The sequence below is a fragment of the Mandrillus leucophaeus genome, unplaced genomic scaffold (assembly GCF_000951045.1).
Source record: "Mandrillus leucophaeus isolate KB7577 unplaced genomic scaffold, Mleu.le_1.0 Scaffold101, whole genome shotgun sequence".
NCBI lineage: Eukaryota > Metazoa > Chordata > Mammalia > Primates > Cercopithecidae > Mandrillus > Mandrillus leucophaeus.
Genome location: NW_012098210.1, coordinates 4,479,450 through 4,499,545, shown reverse-complemented (window position 1 = coordinate 4,499,545; position 20,096 = coordinate 4,479,450). Strand labels below are relative to the sequence as shown.

The 20,096-nt window shown below is 47.3% G+C and overlaps 1 protein-coding gene across 1 annotated transcript; it reads right to left on the bottom strand.

Moving 5' to 3' along the window:
- Positions 1-16,213: 16,213 nt before the first annotated feature.
- On the bottom strand, positions 16,214-17,907 carry LOC105536088. Its single transcript, XM_011975364.1, has 2 exons — positions 17,691-17,907; positions 16,214-16,776 (listed from the first exon to the last, which is right to left on the bottom strand). The coding sequence occupies exons 1-2, from the start codon at positions 17,793-17,795 to the stop codon at positions 16,477-16,479; spliced, it is 405 nt and encodes a 134-aa protein (XP_011830754.1). The 5' UTR covers positions 17,796-17,907; the 3' UTR covers positions 16,214-16,476.
- Positions 17,908-20,096: the final 2,189 nt, after the last annotated feature.

Here is a 20,096-nt window from a genome sequence, read left to right as displayed (position 1 = left end):
GGTTTTCTTGTTTCACTACCCATTCCACATTTTCCCTGTCCTCACTGAAAACCTCAGTTTGTCTCAGGTCTTTGTCTAACATGAGTGACCTAAATCACCAAAGTCCAATCCTGAAGACAGGCTTTTCTGGGGAATATGCAGGGTTTGAGCAACCGAGGCCCACTGAGTGAGCCCTTTCCAGGCACCAAGGGAAATGCCTTCAGGATAAGGAGGAAGAAAAATCTAACCAAAGATCCAAACTATGGGACCATATGGGCATGGCTATAATGCCAGGTGATTCCCAAAGAGGAGATACTGGTGAACTTCCCATGAGGGAAATTCTCTTTTGTTATCAGACCATGAGATGGCAAACACACTTAAAGCTCTGAGCAGTATCCGGAGAAGATGCCTGAGCAGCTTTGGTGCTGACTGTGAAGAAACTGGAGGATGACCAGAAAGACCTGAATCTCCATGCTGAGGTCTGTGTCGTGAGGACAGGGGCGTATCTAATGCATCTAACTCCACCTTCTACCCTGACTTCAAACTCTTCAAGAGTAAACTGCATCAGGGCAGAGGCTGAGGAACTTCTGTCCATAATAAAATCCAAGGCCTTATGCCCTGCATGGTGTGTTAGGGACTTGGTAGCAACCAAGGCTGCCAAACATGTCAATTCTTCTGGACACAGGGGCACAAGTCATGGAGGTGCCAAGAAATGTCCACGCCCATTTTGAAAAATTACTTTAACTGGATTTGGAAGTAACTCTGAATAGTGGGCTGATATATCTTTGTGGGTGGGCCCTTTTGTGCCAATACACACTGGAGTAACTGTAATTAATAATGCCGAACGTATTGTGGGAATAGATGTAGAGTGTGTATGTAATACTATGTTTAACTGTAAAGGACATTCTCTGTAAGAAAATACCAAGTAGAACAATGGAGAGGCACAAGTACATAAGCGGGAGTAACAGCACATGTTGTTACATGCCGGCATCCCTATCCTGGGGTGGGTCAGAAAGGAGAACACTAACAAAGTGGGTATTGCCCAGCAAGCATCCATTACTAATGGAAGTGTCACATCCAGGAAAGAAGTAAACTAGACATTAATGGCATCTCACAGTTACATGAAATAGTACCTAGTCACCCTGTAGTTGTGGCTGTCTCAGACACAGGATCTGTGCCAGCACCTTGGGCTTCTTGGGGACTTCAGGGTACTGAAGTTCTTGAGGATACCTGGGCTTGGTTCACAGATGGGTCAGCTAAGTTCAAGGCCAGTGGGGGATATTGGGCTGCTGCTGCTGTGGGGTCCCAAAGGAAATTGCTCAAAACTGCATGGAAAAGGGAACTCTGCTCAGTGGGTGGAGTTGCAGGCCAACACTTGCCCTAGAAACACCCCCCTGCCCCCAGAATGCACCTTGTTACAGTTCACTGACTTGTGGGCAATCAACAGTGGAATTGGCAGCGTGGTGTGGTGCTGGTGATGAGATGACTGGACGATCAAGTTGTAGCTTCTATGAGGACAAACGTTGTGGTGCACATTGCACAAGATTTCAACCCCCAGTTTGTGACTCATGTGGATGCCAAGAAAACAGACCCTTCAATAATGGACATCACTGAAATCCACAAGCTGATCAGGAGACCTGTACTGCCCTGGTGCCAGGAACCATTACAAGATGGAATGGGCTGTCCTTAAGGAGAAATGGATAAAGGTAACTAACCATGAAGGCTATGCACCAAGTGGAGCATACTCATCATGAAGGTACGCAGGCCTCCTGGGCTCATCACTGCCTTCTGGCAGGGCCTCAGTGGCAGCCAGCTCTGGAAGGCATCCTCACTCTGGGTTCAGGAGCTTGCTGAGCTTCTACTTGAAAGTTTGAAGTTAGGATGTCACCTTTTCTGAGTTGCATTTTCTGCTGCAGATTTTGGACATTTCCTGCGGGACACTGAATACATGGGGGTCGATGGAGGGGAGGAAGGAGGGGCTAGAAGGAAGGAAAGGGCTATCACTGGGTGGGCCCTCTGGGACAGGGCATTGGGCAGGGACAGCTCTAGGGGACTTCACAGGGAGGAATGAGGAGTGGGATACACTCCGACTAAAAGACGGCAGGATGATTGAGGACTTAGTCCTTTGGGAATGGAAGTTTAGGTCACTCTAAAACACAACGACCTGAGACGAATTGAGGTTCTTGGTGAGGGCAGGAGAAATATGGAGTGGATAATGAAAGGAAGAAGTCATTGTATCCATGATGGCCTGAATCCACAAAGCAAGAGAAGTGTGGTGAAAAATTAATTAATTAAAAAATTTTAATGGTATTATGGCCTCACGACAAATTACAGAAACAGATATGGTAGTAGCTTTCTATATTTTTCTTTGTAATATGCACATGTTTATATTATATGCTCACCAATTTGATCTTTTCTCTCTGTTCATTTGTTGTATATTCATGTTGTTGGAGTTTAATTTTGTAAGTTAGTCTTCAGGTAACAGAATATATGGTGGACCCATGATTGATTTTGTGGAGTCATTAATATGGTCAGTGATGTATACAATAACTGTTGGAACTGTGCATCTCCTATTCTGTACAGAGGGTGCCAACTTCTTCAGATACAAGGAAGAAAGGTGTATTTTGTTTGATAGAAATAAAAAGAAAGGTGTATTTTGTCACAGAGTTTCATGTAAGTCCTAGTAAATGTTGAAGGGTGCAGATGGAAACTCAGTAGTCAAATGGTGGGTGACTGTCCCTTTCCTTTCTCTTTGTAGGTGCATGAATTTACTTTCTTAGGGGCAAAGTCTGTTGCAGACATTTTTAAAAATTTCACAACTGGCTAGGCACAGTGGCTTACGCCTGTAATCCCAGCACTTTGGGAGGCCGAGGCGGATGGATCATGTGGTCAAGAATTTGAGACCAGCGTGGCCAACATGGTGAAACCCTGTATCTACTGAAAATACAAAAATTAGCTGGGTGTAGTGACATGCGCCAGTAGTCCCAGCTACTCAGGAGGCTGAGGCAGGAGAATTGCTTGAACCCAGGAGGCGGAGGTTGCAGTGAGCCTAGACTGTGCTGTTGCACTCCAGCCTGGGTGACACAGCAAGACTCCATCTCAAAAAATAAAAATAAAAAAAATCACAACCAATTGAGGAATATGTTCACCTTGTTGACTCACAGAGGATACAAATCATACACAAGCAGACGGGGATTTGGAAATGCAAATTTTTTCATCTGCTGTCGAGGGACTGTGGAGGTTGGATGAGGGAAAATAATTGTGTGAGACCCAAAGAGGGCAGGGAAGGGAGGCCAAGTCAGAAGAAGCAGAGGCACCTACTGGGATGTTCTTTTTAGATGTGGCATTTTGAGTGTCATGATTTGGAGAGTTGTTGTGACTGTGCTGAGCAAGGACAGAGGGAAGAAGGGAACAGCGGGAAGAGGGGACATTGGTCTCCCCATACATCTTGGAAGGCTCTTCTCCCACACTCTTTAGAACCTCATTTCTTCTCCAAAGCTCAGCTCACACATTGCTCCCCAGAAAGGCTGCACTCATGACAATGGTCTTTCTCCCCCTTCTCTTGATCTCCTCTGTGCTTACCCCTCTGCCCCACCTTTGCCACATCCTGCTCCCTTTCAGAGTCAGTGGCTTCCTTCTGTCTCATCCAGTGAACTGTGAGCTCCCTAAGAAAAGGAACAGAGTCTTACTCTTGCTATTTATCCTCAATGTCTATAGATATGCCACATAGGAAGCCACATACAGAAGACAGGTGGATTTGCAAATACTTGGATAACAGATGATTTCAGAGGTACAGTAAGGGAACAAGATGGCTTTGCAGAGGGGACATCCGAGTGTACCTTTGAGGTGTACACTCAGGAATTCCCCAGGTCGTCACCAGTGATGGAGGCAAAGCTCTTCAGGCAGCAGCAGACCATAGAGCAGCCACCGCCTAGAGTGTTAGTGCCACCTCCTCTCTGAGGGCTATTTGTGCTTGACCTGGGAGTTTGTGCTAGGCCAGTGAGCATCTCCAGGGTAAACTGTGTCAAGAAACAGGATCTTGCTCTTTAGGACTTTCTCCCAATCTAGTACAACCTCTCTGCTAGAATTTGCAAAGGATATGGTCTTTGTGGTGTCCTCATAGACTGGATTTAAGGGACATCTGTTGTCTAAGTTCCAACTTTAAAATGACCCTGTGATGACACTGTGCCTTTTCACTCTGTAGGGTACACTTCTCACCTGCACTATGGTCTGGGAAACTCAAGTCACCATCCCTACCGTGTCCTTCCTGACTTTGAAGCAGCCTGGTGACCCCAGGCAGGAACTGACTAGCAGGGGAATCTTGATGCAGGAGAATTTTTAAAGAAATTCAGGAGCAGAACCGAAAGGAGGAGAGAAGGTGGGGGTGGGAAAGCTGACAGCTGGAGACCAGGGAGGGCCCTTTGAGGCCTGGGAGAGAGTATGTGGATCGTGGGGAGACCTTTCCCAGCATTTTGGTAAAGGTTCCATCAGTGCCCTGTCCCTGTGTTGGGGTCCCCCTCTCACGAAGTATCCTCTACACCATTAGCCACCTCCACTCTGTCCACTAACCTGCAGTGGGAACAGCAGATGCAACTGGCGGGGCTGAAGGTCAGTGGGAACTCCAGGGCCCCAGAGAAGGCCGGCGCCACACTGAGCAGGATCCAGAAGAGTGGAGAAGGGAGGTCAAGGTCCTTGTTAGAGGAGGGTGTGAAGGGGTCAGGATGAAGGAGCAGCAGGACCTGAGGCCCTCCCTCTGCACACAGACTTTCTCTGGTGGGCTCAGGCTCTGGCAACAGCCCCTTATTTACTCCCCTCCCCCTCTGTTCAGCTCAGCCAATCCCCCCTTAGCTGAGAGTGGAGGGGTCACAATGGGACCCTTGTGATGTCACTGCATCCCACTCCTCATTCCTCCCTGTGAAGTCCCCTAGAGCGGTCCCTGCCCAATGCCCTGTCCCAGAGGGCCCACCCAATGATAGCCTTTTCCTTCCTTCTAGCCCCTCCTTCCTCCCCTCCATCGACCCCCATGTATTCAGTATCCCTCAGGAAATGTCCAAAATCTGCAGCAGAAAAATATAACTCAGAAAAGGGACATTCTAACTTCAAACTTTCAAGTAGAAGCTCAGCAAGCTCCTGAACCCAGAGTGAGGATGCCTTCCAGAGCTGGCTGCCACTGAGGCCCTGCCAGAAGGCAGTGATGAGCCCAGGAGGCCTGCCCAGCAGCTGCAGGGAGGGGCGGAGGATTGGGGCTGCATCCGTGAGCATCTGAGCCTCTATTCTAAAACATCTGCTAGCACTGGATGCTGGGGTTACCATGGTGACTGAAGACTCTGCCCCCTGGTCCACCCCTGTCATGACCACAGTGACCCCCAATCTAATGTTGCCATCAAGGGTGGTAGCCCAGATGTGCTGGATGTGACTAGCAGGAACAAGGAGAAACGCAACCCTTAGTGGGGGGGGCTCCACTTTGCTAAGGGCTAGCTTATGGTTTGGACAAGGGAAGCTGGCTCTGTGGTCCCCACCTTGCAACAGGGGCAGCAGGGACTGGGAGAAGAGAGTGTGGAGTCTGTTACCGAGCTCCTCTGAGAAACAGACACCAAGACTAAATTGCAAGGGTTTTAGGAGGGAACAGACATACATGAAAAGAACGAGAAAAAACTGGGTAAGCCACTAGACCATGAAGCAAGTGTGACCCCCAGTGTGGGGGAGAGAGGGGAAGAGGATGGGTGGGACTGCTCAGGACTGTGTTCTAAGGAAAATCCGTGGAGCCTTTAGGGAGTCTTGGAAACAGCCAGCAAAGAAGGTTTGGCTGTACCAGCAACAAGTCAGCCTTAGCATCCCCAGCACACTTGGTCGTCGGAGGAGGGCTGCCATGGGAGCCCCGTACCAGGTGGACACCTGGGGGCAGCAGCCCTGCCTGGAGGAGGTCAGGCACAGAGTCCTAGGCACTGAGGTTGGATGGAAGTGCAGCTGAGAGAACCCAGAGCTCCCTGGGGCCAAAGCCAGGACCAGAAGGAGAGCACACACAGGAAGAGCTAGAAGACCTCCTTGCTGGTGGGTTTGTCCTAAAAGGGAGCAGGCAGGTGGGATGAGAAACTCCTGCAAGAAACCAGAACGCCATCTGTGGGGCTCAGGGACTGGGTGTTGTCAGGAAAGAGGTGCTTTTCTATTTATTTTTACAATCAAAGTTATGCATTCACATGGAGAAACAAATGGTCAAATAATCCCTAAGAGGCTTTATTTCAGGATACAGCTACTCTGTCCCCCTTTCCTCGTTGCCTGCCCACAAAACCATTTTCCTCTCTATGACCTGAGTCACAAAGACCTTTTCCTGTGCTGTCTCCCTCTGCCAGGGTGCTGGCCACCCCCTCCGTTACTTGAGCCCTCACAGCTATGCATGATTGCTGCATTGGTAATCTGTTGCAACAATCTGGTGATAATGATTTCACACTTAACCCAGATTTCCACCTGCACAACATCTCATGCCAATTAAATGAGATTTTCACTCATATGTTGCCGATTTTCTTAAGAACTGATACTTTATGTTAAAGCCCTAGTAAAATAAATGATTGAGTTCCCTGGGAGTACTCCTGCCACAGTGTTTGGGCCTTGATTCAAACACCTGCAGTGCCTGGGAGACCTCCCCCCCACCCACCACACACATTTATGCAGGTGTCTGCCCTGTTCTCACATGAACTTCTAGCACCAACCTTCCCTCCAGCGGCTCCTAGCTCTGTTTGCTGGGGACACAAGAACATAGCAGCCTCCAAGTCATGCGTATGTTCTTCCAAACATAAACTCAAACCCCAATGTCCCCCATTCTTCTTGGCACTGCTGTTGAGTTCCCCAGGTTTGAAGGCTCTGAGTTCACAGCTCAAAGCCCATCATCTGACTCTAACCCCTTTCCTCTCAGAACATTTCCCCTTGATTCTATTGATCACATCTAGACACTCAGCACAGAATGGGATGAGAGGGGACTCAGCAGTAATGGGGCACAGCAGTAATGGGAGAGATGGCAGGTGAGGTTTCATTACCATCACCATGGAAGCCCCTCACGCCATGTGCACTGGGTGTAGTTTTGAAGGTGGGAGGGTCAGACAGCCCTTCTTGGGCCCTGAGTTCATCCCAGCTCACTAGGACTCTCAGATATTAGGGATCCCTGGGAGGCAGTGGTATCATTGAGCCCCCGTTTTAAGGGCTTACCACACTCCCAGCTCTGTGTCTTCTTGACAAGTCCACCCTCTCTAAGCTCTAATTTTTGTTTTTACTCTCTAAAGTGTGGGGCATTTCTTTATTTCACAGGAAACAGCAGGCAGTGAGATGGAGTGAGGACTAGAATAAGGCCAGGAATATTGCTGAGATGGTTCTCAAATCAATGGAGGGAGATGTCTGTGGATGAATCACAAAGGGAGGGAATGGGTGCAAAGGCCTCACTGAGATCCAATGATAGCAGAAGCTGCCAGGGTCTGACATAAACCAATTTGGTTGAAGCGTTGGGAGAGGCTATATGACCACATTTTGTTTCTATTGGCACAATTCCATACATGTAAAATGTCATGAGACTCAAAAATGGGTTTAGCAGAAGCTCAAAAATGTGCTACAAAATTCAGGAAGAAGCTAAAATATTATCGGATTATTTTATAAAGGACACAACTAGTAAGGAACCTTTGAGAACACCAGCAGGCATCATCCAAAGAAGTAGATTCCAATAATAATAATAATAATAAAAAGACTGGGAGGAATACATCACAAAGGAGGGTGAGATTTGGGAAGACAATTACTCTAAGACCCGGTTAGTAACCTGCACCTGATTCCAGAAAGACAGCTGGAATCAAGGAGAGAATGAAGCAACTTTACTGGCTGGGTTGAAACCTACCCTACCAGAACGGAGAAGGCTAATGGGGTTATCAAGGTTCTCTTGAAGGAAATAATCCCCTGGTTTGGGTTGCCCCAAAGCCTCCAAAGTAATAATCGCTCATCTTCCACCTCGCAAACAACTCAAAGCATTGCTAAGGCTCTCAGAATCAAATACTATTTACACTCAGCATGGAGGCCTTAATCCTCAGGGAAAGTAGAAAGGGCTAATCAAACTTCAAAATGGGCATTAGCTAAGCTATGTCAGGAAACATCAGAAACTCGGATCAACTTACTGCCCATAGCCCTCTTAAGAAACCATTATTCTCCAGGAACAAAAATTAATATGAGCCCATATAAAATGTTATATGTGAGGTCATTTTAACTAATGATCTAATTACTGATCCAGAAACGGCTGGGTTAATAAAATACCTAGTTAACCTTGGATGATTTCAGCAGGTTTTGCGAGAGTTTGGAACTCAAAGGCTCCCCACACCAGGAACTAACCAGCAAACCAAGATCAGGCCAGGAGATAAGGTACTTGTTAAAACATGGAATGAGGAGTCACCCACTCAACAACTACAACCCTAATGGAAGGGACCGTTTTCACTGGTGTTGGCCATGCCTTCCACGGTCAAAGCACTAGCATTAGATAGTTGGATACCTCTTTCCAGGTTTAAGCCTGCAATATCTGAAGTCCTGAACCTGCAACCAGAGGCTCCCACCAGCTACTATACCTGTGAACCCATAGAAGACCTGAACTACCTATTTAAAAGACAGAAGATGAGTAAATACCTAACGATTTTCCCTGGTGTAAAATGTTAACTGATTTTTGCTCTCTCACTTACAGATGCTTGTATAAGGGTTTCAGCCAATGTTGGAACAAAATCCAAAATCAGGCCAAAATACCCACCTGTCATGACTGGATCAAGCCAGCTCCACCTTTTACAACCAGGTACAAGGTTCGCCACAACCTATGGATACCCGCCTAACTACCTAGGGACAGAGAGCCACGATCCTCAATAGGCAGGGACAATGCCCATGGCCAGCAGAAAGTAGCTACAGAAAGCTGATCTTCAGCCCTTCTGCCTCCCATAAAGATTTATGGGGATCATATCTGTCAGGGGCAAATGAGGCAGGAGAATAGGGAATTCGGGTAACCAGGGTTTCAGCTGGCACAGCCAGTGCCGCAGGGGTGGAAGAACAGCAGGTGCAGTCAGTTCAAATGAGCAGAAGAACAGCAGGTGCAGCATCTAGGCCATATCCTTGCTTCCATGACAACAAGCCACTTCAGCCTCTGATTGGTCTCAGGCCAATCCTTTATGAGGTGTGGTCAACTGGAGGCCTCTGAAGGGCACCGAGGGGTGTTGCCGGGTTTTTTCTTTAATGAAAACTATAATTGAGGGGGCTCTTGAGCAGTCGCTTGCTCAAGCCCAATCCCACTCTGAATTTTCTTCAATAAATCTGTGCCCACTCTGGCATTTTGTTCAATCCCTTGCCCAGTATGCCAAGAATAGCGGGTGTAGCATACAGGCCACATTCTGGCTGGACAACTCACATTTAGGACACCCTCTCCGGCAACAGGGTGACATCATCCTCTTTCCTCAGCCTGTTAAAATGTTGGTATTATGGGCGTGAGCTGCCCTGCCTGGCCTGGAACTTCATTCTTTTTTTGCTGAAAATTATTCCCTTGTATGCATCTATTACATTGAGCCATTCATCAGCTGGTGGACATTTGGACTGTTTCCACTTTTATTATGAATAAAGCTGCTATGAACACTTGTGTAAAGGTTTACATAGACATATGTTTTCATTTCTGTGTACATATGTAAGAGTATAATTTTTTTTTCTTTTTTGAGACAGAGTTTCACTCTTGTTGCCCAGGTTGGAGTGCAATGGCGTGATCTCAGCTCACTGCAACCTCCGCCTCCTGTGTTCAAGTGATTCTCCTGCTCAGCCTCCCAAGTAGCTGGGATTACAGGTGCACACCACTGCACCTGGCTAATTTTTTGTATTTTTAGTAGAGATGGGGTTTCACCATGTTGGCCAGGCTGGTCTCGAACTCCTGACCTTAGGTGATCCACCTGCCTCAGTCTCCCAAAGTGCTGGGATTACAGGCATGAGCCACCGCACCCGGCCTCTAATTTTTGGGTCAAAGTGTAACTCTATGTTTAATTGTTTAGGGGAATTTCCAACCTGTTTTATGGTTTGTTTTGTTTTGTTGTTGTTCTAAGACAAGGTCTTGCTCTGTCACCCAGGCTGGAGTGCAGTGGCACGAACACGATTCACTGCAGCCTTGACCTCCTGGGCTCAAGCAGTCCTTCAGTCTCAGCCCCTCAAGTAGCTAGGACTACAGGCACATGCCACCGCACCCAGGTAATTTTTTATTTTTTTGTAGAGATGGGGTGTCACTATATTGCCCAGGCTGGTCTCAAACTCCTGAGCTCAGGCAATCTGTCCACCTTGGCTTTCCAAAGTGCTGGGATTACAGGCGTGAGCCACCACACCTGGTCACCAATGTGTTTTCTAAAATGACTGTACCATTTCCCATTCCCAATAGCAGTGTATGAGAGTTTCATTTCTCCCCCACCCTCGCCAACACTTGTTCTTGTCTGTAGATTTTATCATAGCCATTCTAGGGGGTATAAAGTGGCATCTCATTCTGCTTTTGATTGCCTTTCCCTAGTGACTAATGGTGTTGAGCATCTAATTATGTGATTATTGGCAATTTGTGTATCATCTTGGAGAAATGTGCAAATCCTTTACTCATTTTTTCACCTGGGTTACTTGCCTTTTGTTGTGTTGTTAAGAGTTCCCTATGTATTCTGGTACAAGTCCCTTAACACATAAACAAGTTGCCAAGTTTTTCTCCCATCTTATGGGTTGTCTTTTTAGTTTCTTGGTGGTGGACTTTGAAGTCATAAGTTTTTAATTTGATGAACTCCAATTTTGTTTTTGTCACTTGTACTTTTTTTTTTGAGACAGGGTCTCACTCTGCCACCCAGGCTGGAGCATGGTGGTACAATCATGGCTTACTTCAGCCTCAAACTCCTCGGCTTAAGTGACCTTCCTGCCTTGGCCTCCTGAGTACCTAGAGTAGAACTACAAGCACATGCCACCATACCTAAGTAATTTTTTTAATTTTGTTTTGTAGAGATGGGGTCTCTTTATGTTGCCCAGACTCATTTCAAATTCCTGGGATCAAGAGATCCTCCCACTTTGGCCTCCCAAAGTGCTGGGATTACAGGTGTGAGCCACCATGCTTGGCCACTTTTACTTTTGGTGTCATATTTAAAAAATTATTTTTCTGATCCAAAGTTACAAACATTTACCCTTATGTGCTTTTTTTCAAAATGTTTTATAGTTTAGATGTTATATTTAGGTCTTTGATCCATTTTGAAATTAATTTTTATGTATGTTGTGAGTCCCAGCTTCTCTGGAGACTAAGGTGGGAGGATCAGTTGAGCCCAGGAAGCCCAGGCTGGAGTGAGCCATGATGGGGCCACTCCACTCTAGTCTGGATGACAGAGTGAAACCTTGTCTAAAAAAAATAAATAAAATAACCTCATTAGAGATTAGAGAAACAAGTATGACAGTAGCTTTCCATATTTTTTCTTTGTTATATGTACACATTTATATTATATGCTCACCACTATGATCTTTTCTCTGGGTTCATTAATTATATATGCATATCATTGAAATTTAATTTTATAATTTAATCTTCAAGAAACAGAACATTTGGTGGACCTGCGAGGAATTTTGAGGAGTAGTAAGAACGGTCAGTGATGTATACAATAACTATTGGAACTGTACTCTCCTATTCTGTGTAGAGGGTGCTAACTTCTTCAGATACAAGGAAGAAGGCTGTAGTTTGATAGAAATAGAAAGTTGTCACATAGTTTCATGTAAGTCCTAATAAGTGTTGAAGGGTACTGATGGAAACTCAGGAGTCAAATGGTGGATGGCTGTCCCTTTCCTTTCTCTTTGTAGGTGAATGGATTTACTTTCTCATGGAGCAAAGCCTGTTTGAGACGTTTTTTTAAAAAGTCCCATAACCAAATGAGGAATATGTTCACCTTGTTGACTCACAGAGGATACAAATCACACACAAGCAGATGGGGATTCACAGCTGCAAATGTTTTCATCTGCTGTCGAGGGAGTGTGGAGGTTGAGTGAGTGGAAAGAACTATATGAGAGAGACACAAAGAGGGCAGGGGAGGGAGATCAAGTCAGAAGAAGCAGAGGTACCTACCTGGAACTCAGACTTTTTTTTTTTTTTTTTTTTTGATGGAGCCTTGCTCTGTCACCCAGGCTGGAGTGCGTTGGTGCGATCTCGGCTCACTGCAAGCTCCCCTCCCAGGTTCAAGTGATTCTCCTGCCTCAGCCTCCCAGGTAGCTGGGATTACAGGTATGCACCACCATGCCCAGCTAATTTTTTTTTTAATCTAGTAGAGACAGGGTTTCGCTATGTTGGTCAAGCTGGTCTCGAACTCCTGACCTCAGATGATCCACCCACCTTGGCCTCCTAAAGTACTGGGATTACAGGTTTGAGCCACTGCGCCCAGCCATGATGTTCTTTTCAGAAGTGGCATTTTGAGTGTCCTGATTTGGAGAGTTGTTGTGACTGCTGAGCTAGGACAGAGGGAAGAAGGGAACAGCTGCAGGAGGGTGAGCAGCAGGGAGGAGGGGCATTTGTCTCCCCATACATCTTGGAAGGTTCTTCTCCCACACTCTTTAAACCCTCATTTCTTCTCCAAAGCTCAGCTCACACATTGCTCCCCAGAAAGGCTGCACTCATGACAATGGCCTTTCTCTCCCTTCTCTTGATCCCCTCTGTGCTTACCCCTCTGCCCCACCTTTGCCACATCCTGTTCCCTTTCAGAGTCAGTGGCTTCCTTCTGTCTCATCCAGTGAACTGTGAGCTCCCTAGGAAAAGCAATAGTCTTACCCTTGTTTTTCACCCTCAATATCTATAGATACGCCACATAGAAAGCCACACACAGAAGACAGGTGGATTTGCAAATGCTTGGATAACAAATTATTTCAGAGGTACAGTAAGGGAACAAAATGGCTTTGCAGAGGGGGCATCCGAGTGTACCTTTGAAGAGTAGTTCTTGGGAATTCCCCAGGTGGTCACCAGTGATTGAGGCAAAGTTCTCCAGGCAGCAGACCATAGAGAAGCTGCCCACTTACAGTGTTAGTGTCACCTCCTCTTTGAGGGCTGATGGTACCATTGGTGAAGGCTGTTTGTGCTCAACCTGGGAGTTTGCGCTTGGCCAGGGAGCTTCACCAGGATAAGCTGTGTCAAGAAACAGGATCTTGGTTTTGAGGTCTCTCTCCAAAGCTAGTACAACCTCTCTGCTAGAATTTGCAAAGGATAAGGACTTTGTGGTTCCCTCATAGACTGGATTTAAGGGATATGTGTTGCCTAAGCCTCATCTTCTTCTTATTATTATTATTATACTTTAAGTTCTAGGGTACATGTGCACAACGTGCAGGTTTGTTACATATGTATACATGCGCCATGTTGGTGTGCTGCACCTGTTAACTCGTCATTTACATCAGGCATATCTCCTAATGCTATCCCTCCCCCGTCCCCCCACCCCATGACAGGCCCTGGTGTGTGACTTCCTGTGTCCAAGTATTCTCATTGTTCAATTCCCACCTATGAGTGAGAATATGCAGTGTTTGGTTTTCTGCCCTTGCAATAGTTTTCTGAGAATGATGGTTTCCAGCTTCATCCATGTCCCTACAAAGAACATGAACTTACCCTTTTTTATGGCTGCATAGTATTTCATGGTGTATATGTGCCACATTTTCTTAATCCAGTTTATCATTGATGGGCATTTGGGTTGGTTCCAAGTCTTGGCTATTGTGAATAGAGACACAATAAACATACGTGTGCATGTGTCTTTATAGTAGCATGATTTATAATCCTTTGGGTATATACCCAGTAATGGGATCGCTGGGTGAAATGGTATTTCTAGTTCTAAATCCTTGAGGAATCGCCACACTGTCTTCTACAATGGTTGAACTAGTTTACAGTCCACCAACAGTGTAAAAGTGTTTCTATTTCTCCACATCCTCTCCAGCACCTGTTGTTTCCTGACTTTTTAATGATCTCTATTCTTACTAGCATGAGATGGTATCTCATTGTGGTTTTGATTTGCATTTCTCTGATGGCCAGTGATGATGAGCATTTTTTTCATGTGTCTGTAGGCTGCATAAATGTCTTCTTTTGAGAATTGTCTGTTCATATCTTTTGCCCACTTTTTGATATGGTTGATTTTTTCTTGTACATTTGTTTGAGTTCTTTGTAGATTCGGATATTAGCCCTTTGTCTGGTGGGTACATTGTAAAAATTTTCTCCCATTCTGTAGGTTGCCTGTTCACTCTGATGGTAGTTTCTTTTGCTGTGCAGAAGCTCTTTAGTTTAATTAGATCTCATTTGTCAATTTTGGCTTTTGTTGCCATTGCTTTTGGTGTTTTAGACATGAAGTCCTTGCCCATGCCTACGGCCTGAATGGTATTGCCTAGGTTTTCTTCTAGGGTTTTTATGGTTTTAGGTCTAACATTTAAGCCTTTAATCCATCGCCTAAGCCTCATCTTCAAAGTGACCCAGCAGTGACATTGTTCCTTTTCACTCTGTAAGTTGCATATCTCACCTGCATTGTGGTCCAGGAGTCTCAGGTCACCATCCCCACCATGGCCAGTTGCCTGGTGTCCCCAGGCGGAAACTGATCATCAGGGGACCTTGGAGGTAGGAAAATTATTAAAGAAATCCAAGAGCAGGACTGTAACAAGAAAGTGTGGAGGAGGGAGAGAGGACAACTGGAGAGCCAGGAGGGCCTCTGAGACCAGAGAGAGAATGCAGGGATGGGAGGGACAGAGGGACAGAGTCTTCATCCACTGAGATGGGTGGAGGCCCTGTCTGTGCCCTGCCTGTGTTGGGGTCCCCCTCTCAGGAGGTTTCTTCTGCACCACCAGTCACCCCTACCCTGTCTACTGACCCATGGCAGAAACAGCAGATGCGACTGGGGTGCACTGAGGCAGGTGGGAACCAAAGGACCAGGGACAGTAGGCGCCACACTAAGCAGGATCAAGGAGAGCTGAAGAAGGAGGTGGGAGTTGTTGTTAGAGGAGGGTGTGAAGTGGTTGGGATGAAAGAGACCAGGAGGAGCAGCAGGACCTGAGACCCTCCCTCTGCACACAGCCTTTCTCTGTTGGGCTCAGGCCCTGGCAACAGCCCATTATTTACTTCCCCCAACCCTTGCTCAGGCTCAGCCAATCCCTGCTGCACTGAAGTTCTCTCGCCCAGTGTTGTTCCTGACAGTAAATTGTAAGAAGGAGTAGTGCTCACCGAGGGGCCTAACCTGCCCTGGGTCTTTGCACATAGAACTTATTAGCAGCCCTCAGTGTATTAGTGAAGTGGCTTCTCTTACTATCTTGACGCAAGAAAAGAGGTACAAAGAAGCGGGTTGAACTTGCCCAAGATCACACAACCAGCTTGTGGCCCAGCTGGCCTTTGAGCTCGGGCACCTCACTCCACATTCTCTGACACATTCTGGTCCCTCTGACTTCTTCCCATCTGAGGCTCCCTGCTCTGCGCTCACATGCTCCCTCTTACTTGATGTTCAGGAGCACAGACTTCCAGCAGAGAGCCAAGGAAATGGAACCAGCCAGGTGGGGAAGCACTGAGTGTAAATCCCAGGCTTCTTTCCAAGTCCAGGCCTTTTCTGGCAGATATGAGCAGCAAGACCAGGGTAGCCAGAGGCAAGCTCGGCTGGGCGGGAACTCCCTGAATAGCCAAGAACCCCTGGGATTCTTCCAGGGGTCAGCCCGGTCCTGTCCTGTGCCAGGTAGGAGGCACTGGGCATCTGGGCACTCATAGCCTCCCTTAGCACAGAAGACTGAACCAGTAAGGCCACATGCTGGGCACAGGTCCCCATTTTCAGAGGATGGAGTCAGCCCTGTTGGGGCTGCTCCTGTGTCTACCTCCTTCAGGCTCCCTCATTATCCAAACAGCAATTCCACACCTGGGAATTTGCTAAAGGAGAGAATGAAAGGCCCAGGGCATTTCTGTGGTCCCTACTAACCATCCTTTGGTTCTCTTGCTCTGTGTGTTCCTCATCTTCAAATTAGAAGCTAAAGATGGACAAGGCTGGTAGCAGAGTGTGCAGGTCTCCTGGCCAGCCCTATATTTACTCCTCTCTCCAGGCAGAGTGGCCAGTGCCACTCGCTCAGGCAGCAGTCACGTGAGGTCCATCCTCTGGGAAGGCCCTCCCTGATGATCCCTCTGTGATTCTGACCAAAGGATGCCTGCAGTGCCCAGAGTCCCAGGTGGAGCAGAATCGGCCATGAGAATAAGCTTGGTTCCGAGGTCTTTCTGCTGTTATGTCTGTAATTACTAAACTTTTTTCATATAATTGCATTTTTCAAACATATGAGGATTACAAAAAAATAACAGGTAAACAGAAGTGCCATTTTGCTTCCATGGCTCTGACCCCCTAAGGGGCAGGAAAGCAAGAGACCTTATTCCTGGTATCAAAATGGCATGGCTGGAGTTCAGGTGGGCTGATGGGAAGCTGTGCATCCTGTAGCACCCTGGAATGGCTGAAATTAAGTCCTTTATGTGGAAAAATTGACTCATGAAATAGCCCGCCCATAGGGACATGGGAGCAAGATGTCCTTCAGGCCCCCAAACCTCTTCTGAGCCTCTTTGCCTGCAGACAGCTGGGCGGGCGTGTCTGACCATCCCATGTGGCCAGGGTCCATCTGCAGCAGTTGTGGATTGAGACCTGTGTCCTTGTCCGTGCTGATTTGAGAGGGATTGGAGGGAGGCTGCGGTGTCTTTGTCTTCTTCCCCAGTGTTAGCCACTGCAATGGCAGGGGGAGGAGGTGGTAGGCTGAGAGCACGGACAATGCAAAGGCAGTCATGGCTGATTGCTAGAGGGAAAGATGAAGGAGACATTAACTCTTCTCCTGAGGCCCAAGTCAGAACAGATATTTTTCAGGTGTTGAGCATGCATGTGCCTCACTTGGGTGTGGGCAGCATTTCTGATTGAACAGAGCCACAGCGCTTGATGCAGGTTTACGTGAGCCCCAGTTTCACCAGGGGGTCTTCTCTCCTCCCTCCTCGGATGTCTCATGGCTCCATCTGCACTCTTAGTGGCCTGGTCTTTCTCTGAGACAATTTCAGGCTGGTTCCCCTGCTTTGCTATCCCCCACAACCTCTCCCACACCATTGCCCAGCTCCCAAGAGCTCATTGTGGCTGAGGAAAGGGGGTGCCTTGACATGGAGTTCCCTTCACATGAGGGTCCCAGAACACTCCTCCTGGAAGTGCTCCACCAGGACCCCTGCCACACGCGCCTCTTGGTGCAGGGAGGGGAAGAGAGCAGGTCGTGTCCGATGTGGGTGTGTCTGTGTGCAATGGCTGCTTGTATCCTTGTGTGTTGTGTACCTGCTCAGCAAACACCTCCAGTTAACTGAGGGCCCAAGTGATCCTTCTGATCAGGTACGGCCCTGGAGGAAGTGCAGGAGATGGGCCTTCTCTTTTTGCCTTGGGGGGTCCAATTTCCCAGGATCACTTTGTCCTGTGGCCAAGAATGATCCTGGGCAAAACAGCACATTTAACCCAAGTTTGATTTCAACTCAACACTTTCCCATTGTGCCTCCCTCTCATCCCAAATGTGCCAAATACATCTAGTCTAATCTTAGTATTTACTCTTTGCCTTGTCTGTCAGGTCCTGTTCTCTATGAGTGAATATCCTAATGACCATAATAAAATCAGTTCCCTTTTTGGGGACTGACCTTTGCTGAGAACTGTCTCTATGAATGCTGTCTTGCCGCAAAACTTCACCTCTGGATAAAGTGGCTGTGCTCCTTGTGGGTGTCTGCATCGGGGCTGCTGAGGCACCGCTGAGAATGCACCACACAGCTGACTACGCTGCTGAGCATATCTCATTACCAAACGCACGTCCCTTTCAAGGATGCCAGGCCATTAGGGCTGCATTGCCACCTTGATGGACACTGGGGATTAATGCCTGTGTGTCCTTTTCCATTAAAATGTTTGATTTTATTGAATTACTGGTATAATGATAAATACATTAATATCATATAATTCAACTTTTTTTTCTCTTGACTTTGAAAGAAATTGACACTCTTTCGTAGGCCTGTAAGTTTCCTGGTCACTGTGCCCATCCTGCCCATGGCTAAGGGGTCCTAGCAGCAAGCCTCTTTGTGACTGGTCCCTACACTCTCCCACTCTGCCCTGAGATTTTTTTCTGAAAGGAATCTCCCTGCACAGAGGGTAGAGCTGGAGATCTCCATGTCCTGGGGTGGCTCCCAGGTCACCACTGCCCAGCATGTCTCTGTCTGCTGACAGGACTCTGCTTTCTTAACTCCTTAATGGAGTTCCTGGAGTTGGAGGGAAGCGCTTCCCACCAGAAACCCAATTGTGTCGGTTTTTCTTCCATTTGAAACAAATGATCAAAGTGATAGCGTTTTCTATGTTACATGTCTGTCTCTGGTCACTTAAAAACAAAACAGCAGGGAGTCTCCCTGACAGCCCAGGAGAACAGGAAGGCAGCCCTGGGGTAACCTGTCAAGGTTCAGATCATGACCCCCAGCATCGGCCACGGCTGGGTGACATCCTCATTCCCCAGGGGACAGGCAATCCCCTCCTCATCCCACAGCTCAGACCCCAGGATGGCCCCCAATCCCTGTGCCCGGAGCTCCTCCTCCTTCCCCTTTCCATCCCAGGCTTGCCCCTAGCCAGCTCTGAAATAGGCCGTCCCTGGAGGACAGGGAGGGGTCCAGCCTGGGACCCGGCCTGAGCTGGGAGGAGGCACTCGTCCTGCCCCGGCCCCTGTGATGAGTCCCCTCTTACCCGACAGGTGGTGACTCCCCTTCCGCGGCTGACCCCGAGTCCCCACCGGTCTGTCCTCCAGGGCCCAGCACAGGAGCACCCTTTATCCCTTGGTGGCCTGATCCTGCGGATCCTCTACCAACTGCCCCCGAGTGACCAAGACAGCTCAGTCTGGAGTCCTGAGTACCCAGGGCGACCTAAAAGTCCCAACTCCCCGAGACAGGGGACTCTGGGACTGGGGCTTTGTCAGTTTAATGGATTCCGTCTCTAGGAATCAACTGCCGCGAGATTCTGATTGGCTGAGCCGCGTGTCCCCGTGACCAATTGAACTGCCCACCTGGGTCTTCCAGCTGCCTGTCAAACATACAGCCCTGTGGGTTCCCCGAGGAGGAATAGCCAAGAGGGAGGCTACATTCCCCTGAGGGAACTAGGTCCAGATTGCAGAAGGGTCTTGAAGTCTCAAACATTCTGAGCAGAGCAGGTCCCAGAACCCAGAGCTTCTGATGGCGGGCTTCTGTGCCAACCACATTAACTCTTCATTCCCTTCTTCCCTCAGTCCCTAACAACCAGCATTCTATTTTTTGTCTTTATTTTGACTAAGTACGTAGATTCCATATAAGTGGAATCATATGATATTTTTCTTTTTGTGACTGGCTTATTTCACTTAGCATAATATCTTCAAGTTTTAGCATAGCATATTACAGAATTTCTAAGGGTGAGTAATATCCCATTGTATGGATACACCACATTTTGCTTATCCATTCATCCACTGATGGATAATTGGATTTTTCCATGTTTTAGCTACTGCTATGAACAAAAGTGTACAAATATCTCTTTGAAACCCTGCTTTCAATTCTTTCGAGTAGATACCCAGAAGTATAATTACTAGATTATATGGTAATTCTATTTTTAATGTTTTAAGGAACCACCATACTGCTTTCCTCCACAGCGATGCCATTTCACATTCCCACAAACAGTGCACAAATGTTCCAATTTCTCCACATCCTCACAAGATTTGTTATTTTCTGTGTGTGTTTTTTAAATAGTAGCCATCCTAATGAGTGTGAAGTGGTATCTTGCTACAGTTTTGATTTGCATTTCCCTAATGATTAGTGATACAGAGTATCTTTTCAAATGCTTATTGGTCATTTGTATATCTTCTTTGGAGAAACGTCTACAAAAGTCCTTTGCTCATTTTCAAATCAGGTTTTTTGTTGTTGAGTTTGGAATGCTGGCTTTTTTGTGTATTTCTTGATTTGGTGCTGGTTACACAAGTGAGTTGAGGTTGTGAAAATTTTTCAAGGGCCAGGAGCTGTGGCTCATGCCTGTAATTCCAGCACTTTGGGAGGCCAAAGTGGGTGGATTACCTGAGGTCAGGAGTTTGAGACCAGCCTGGCC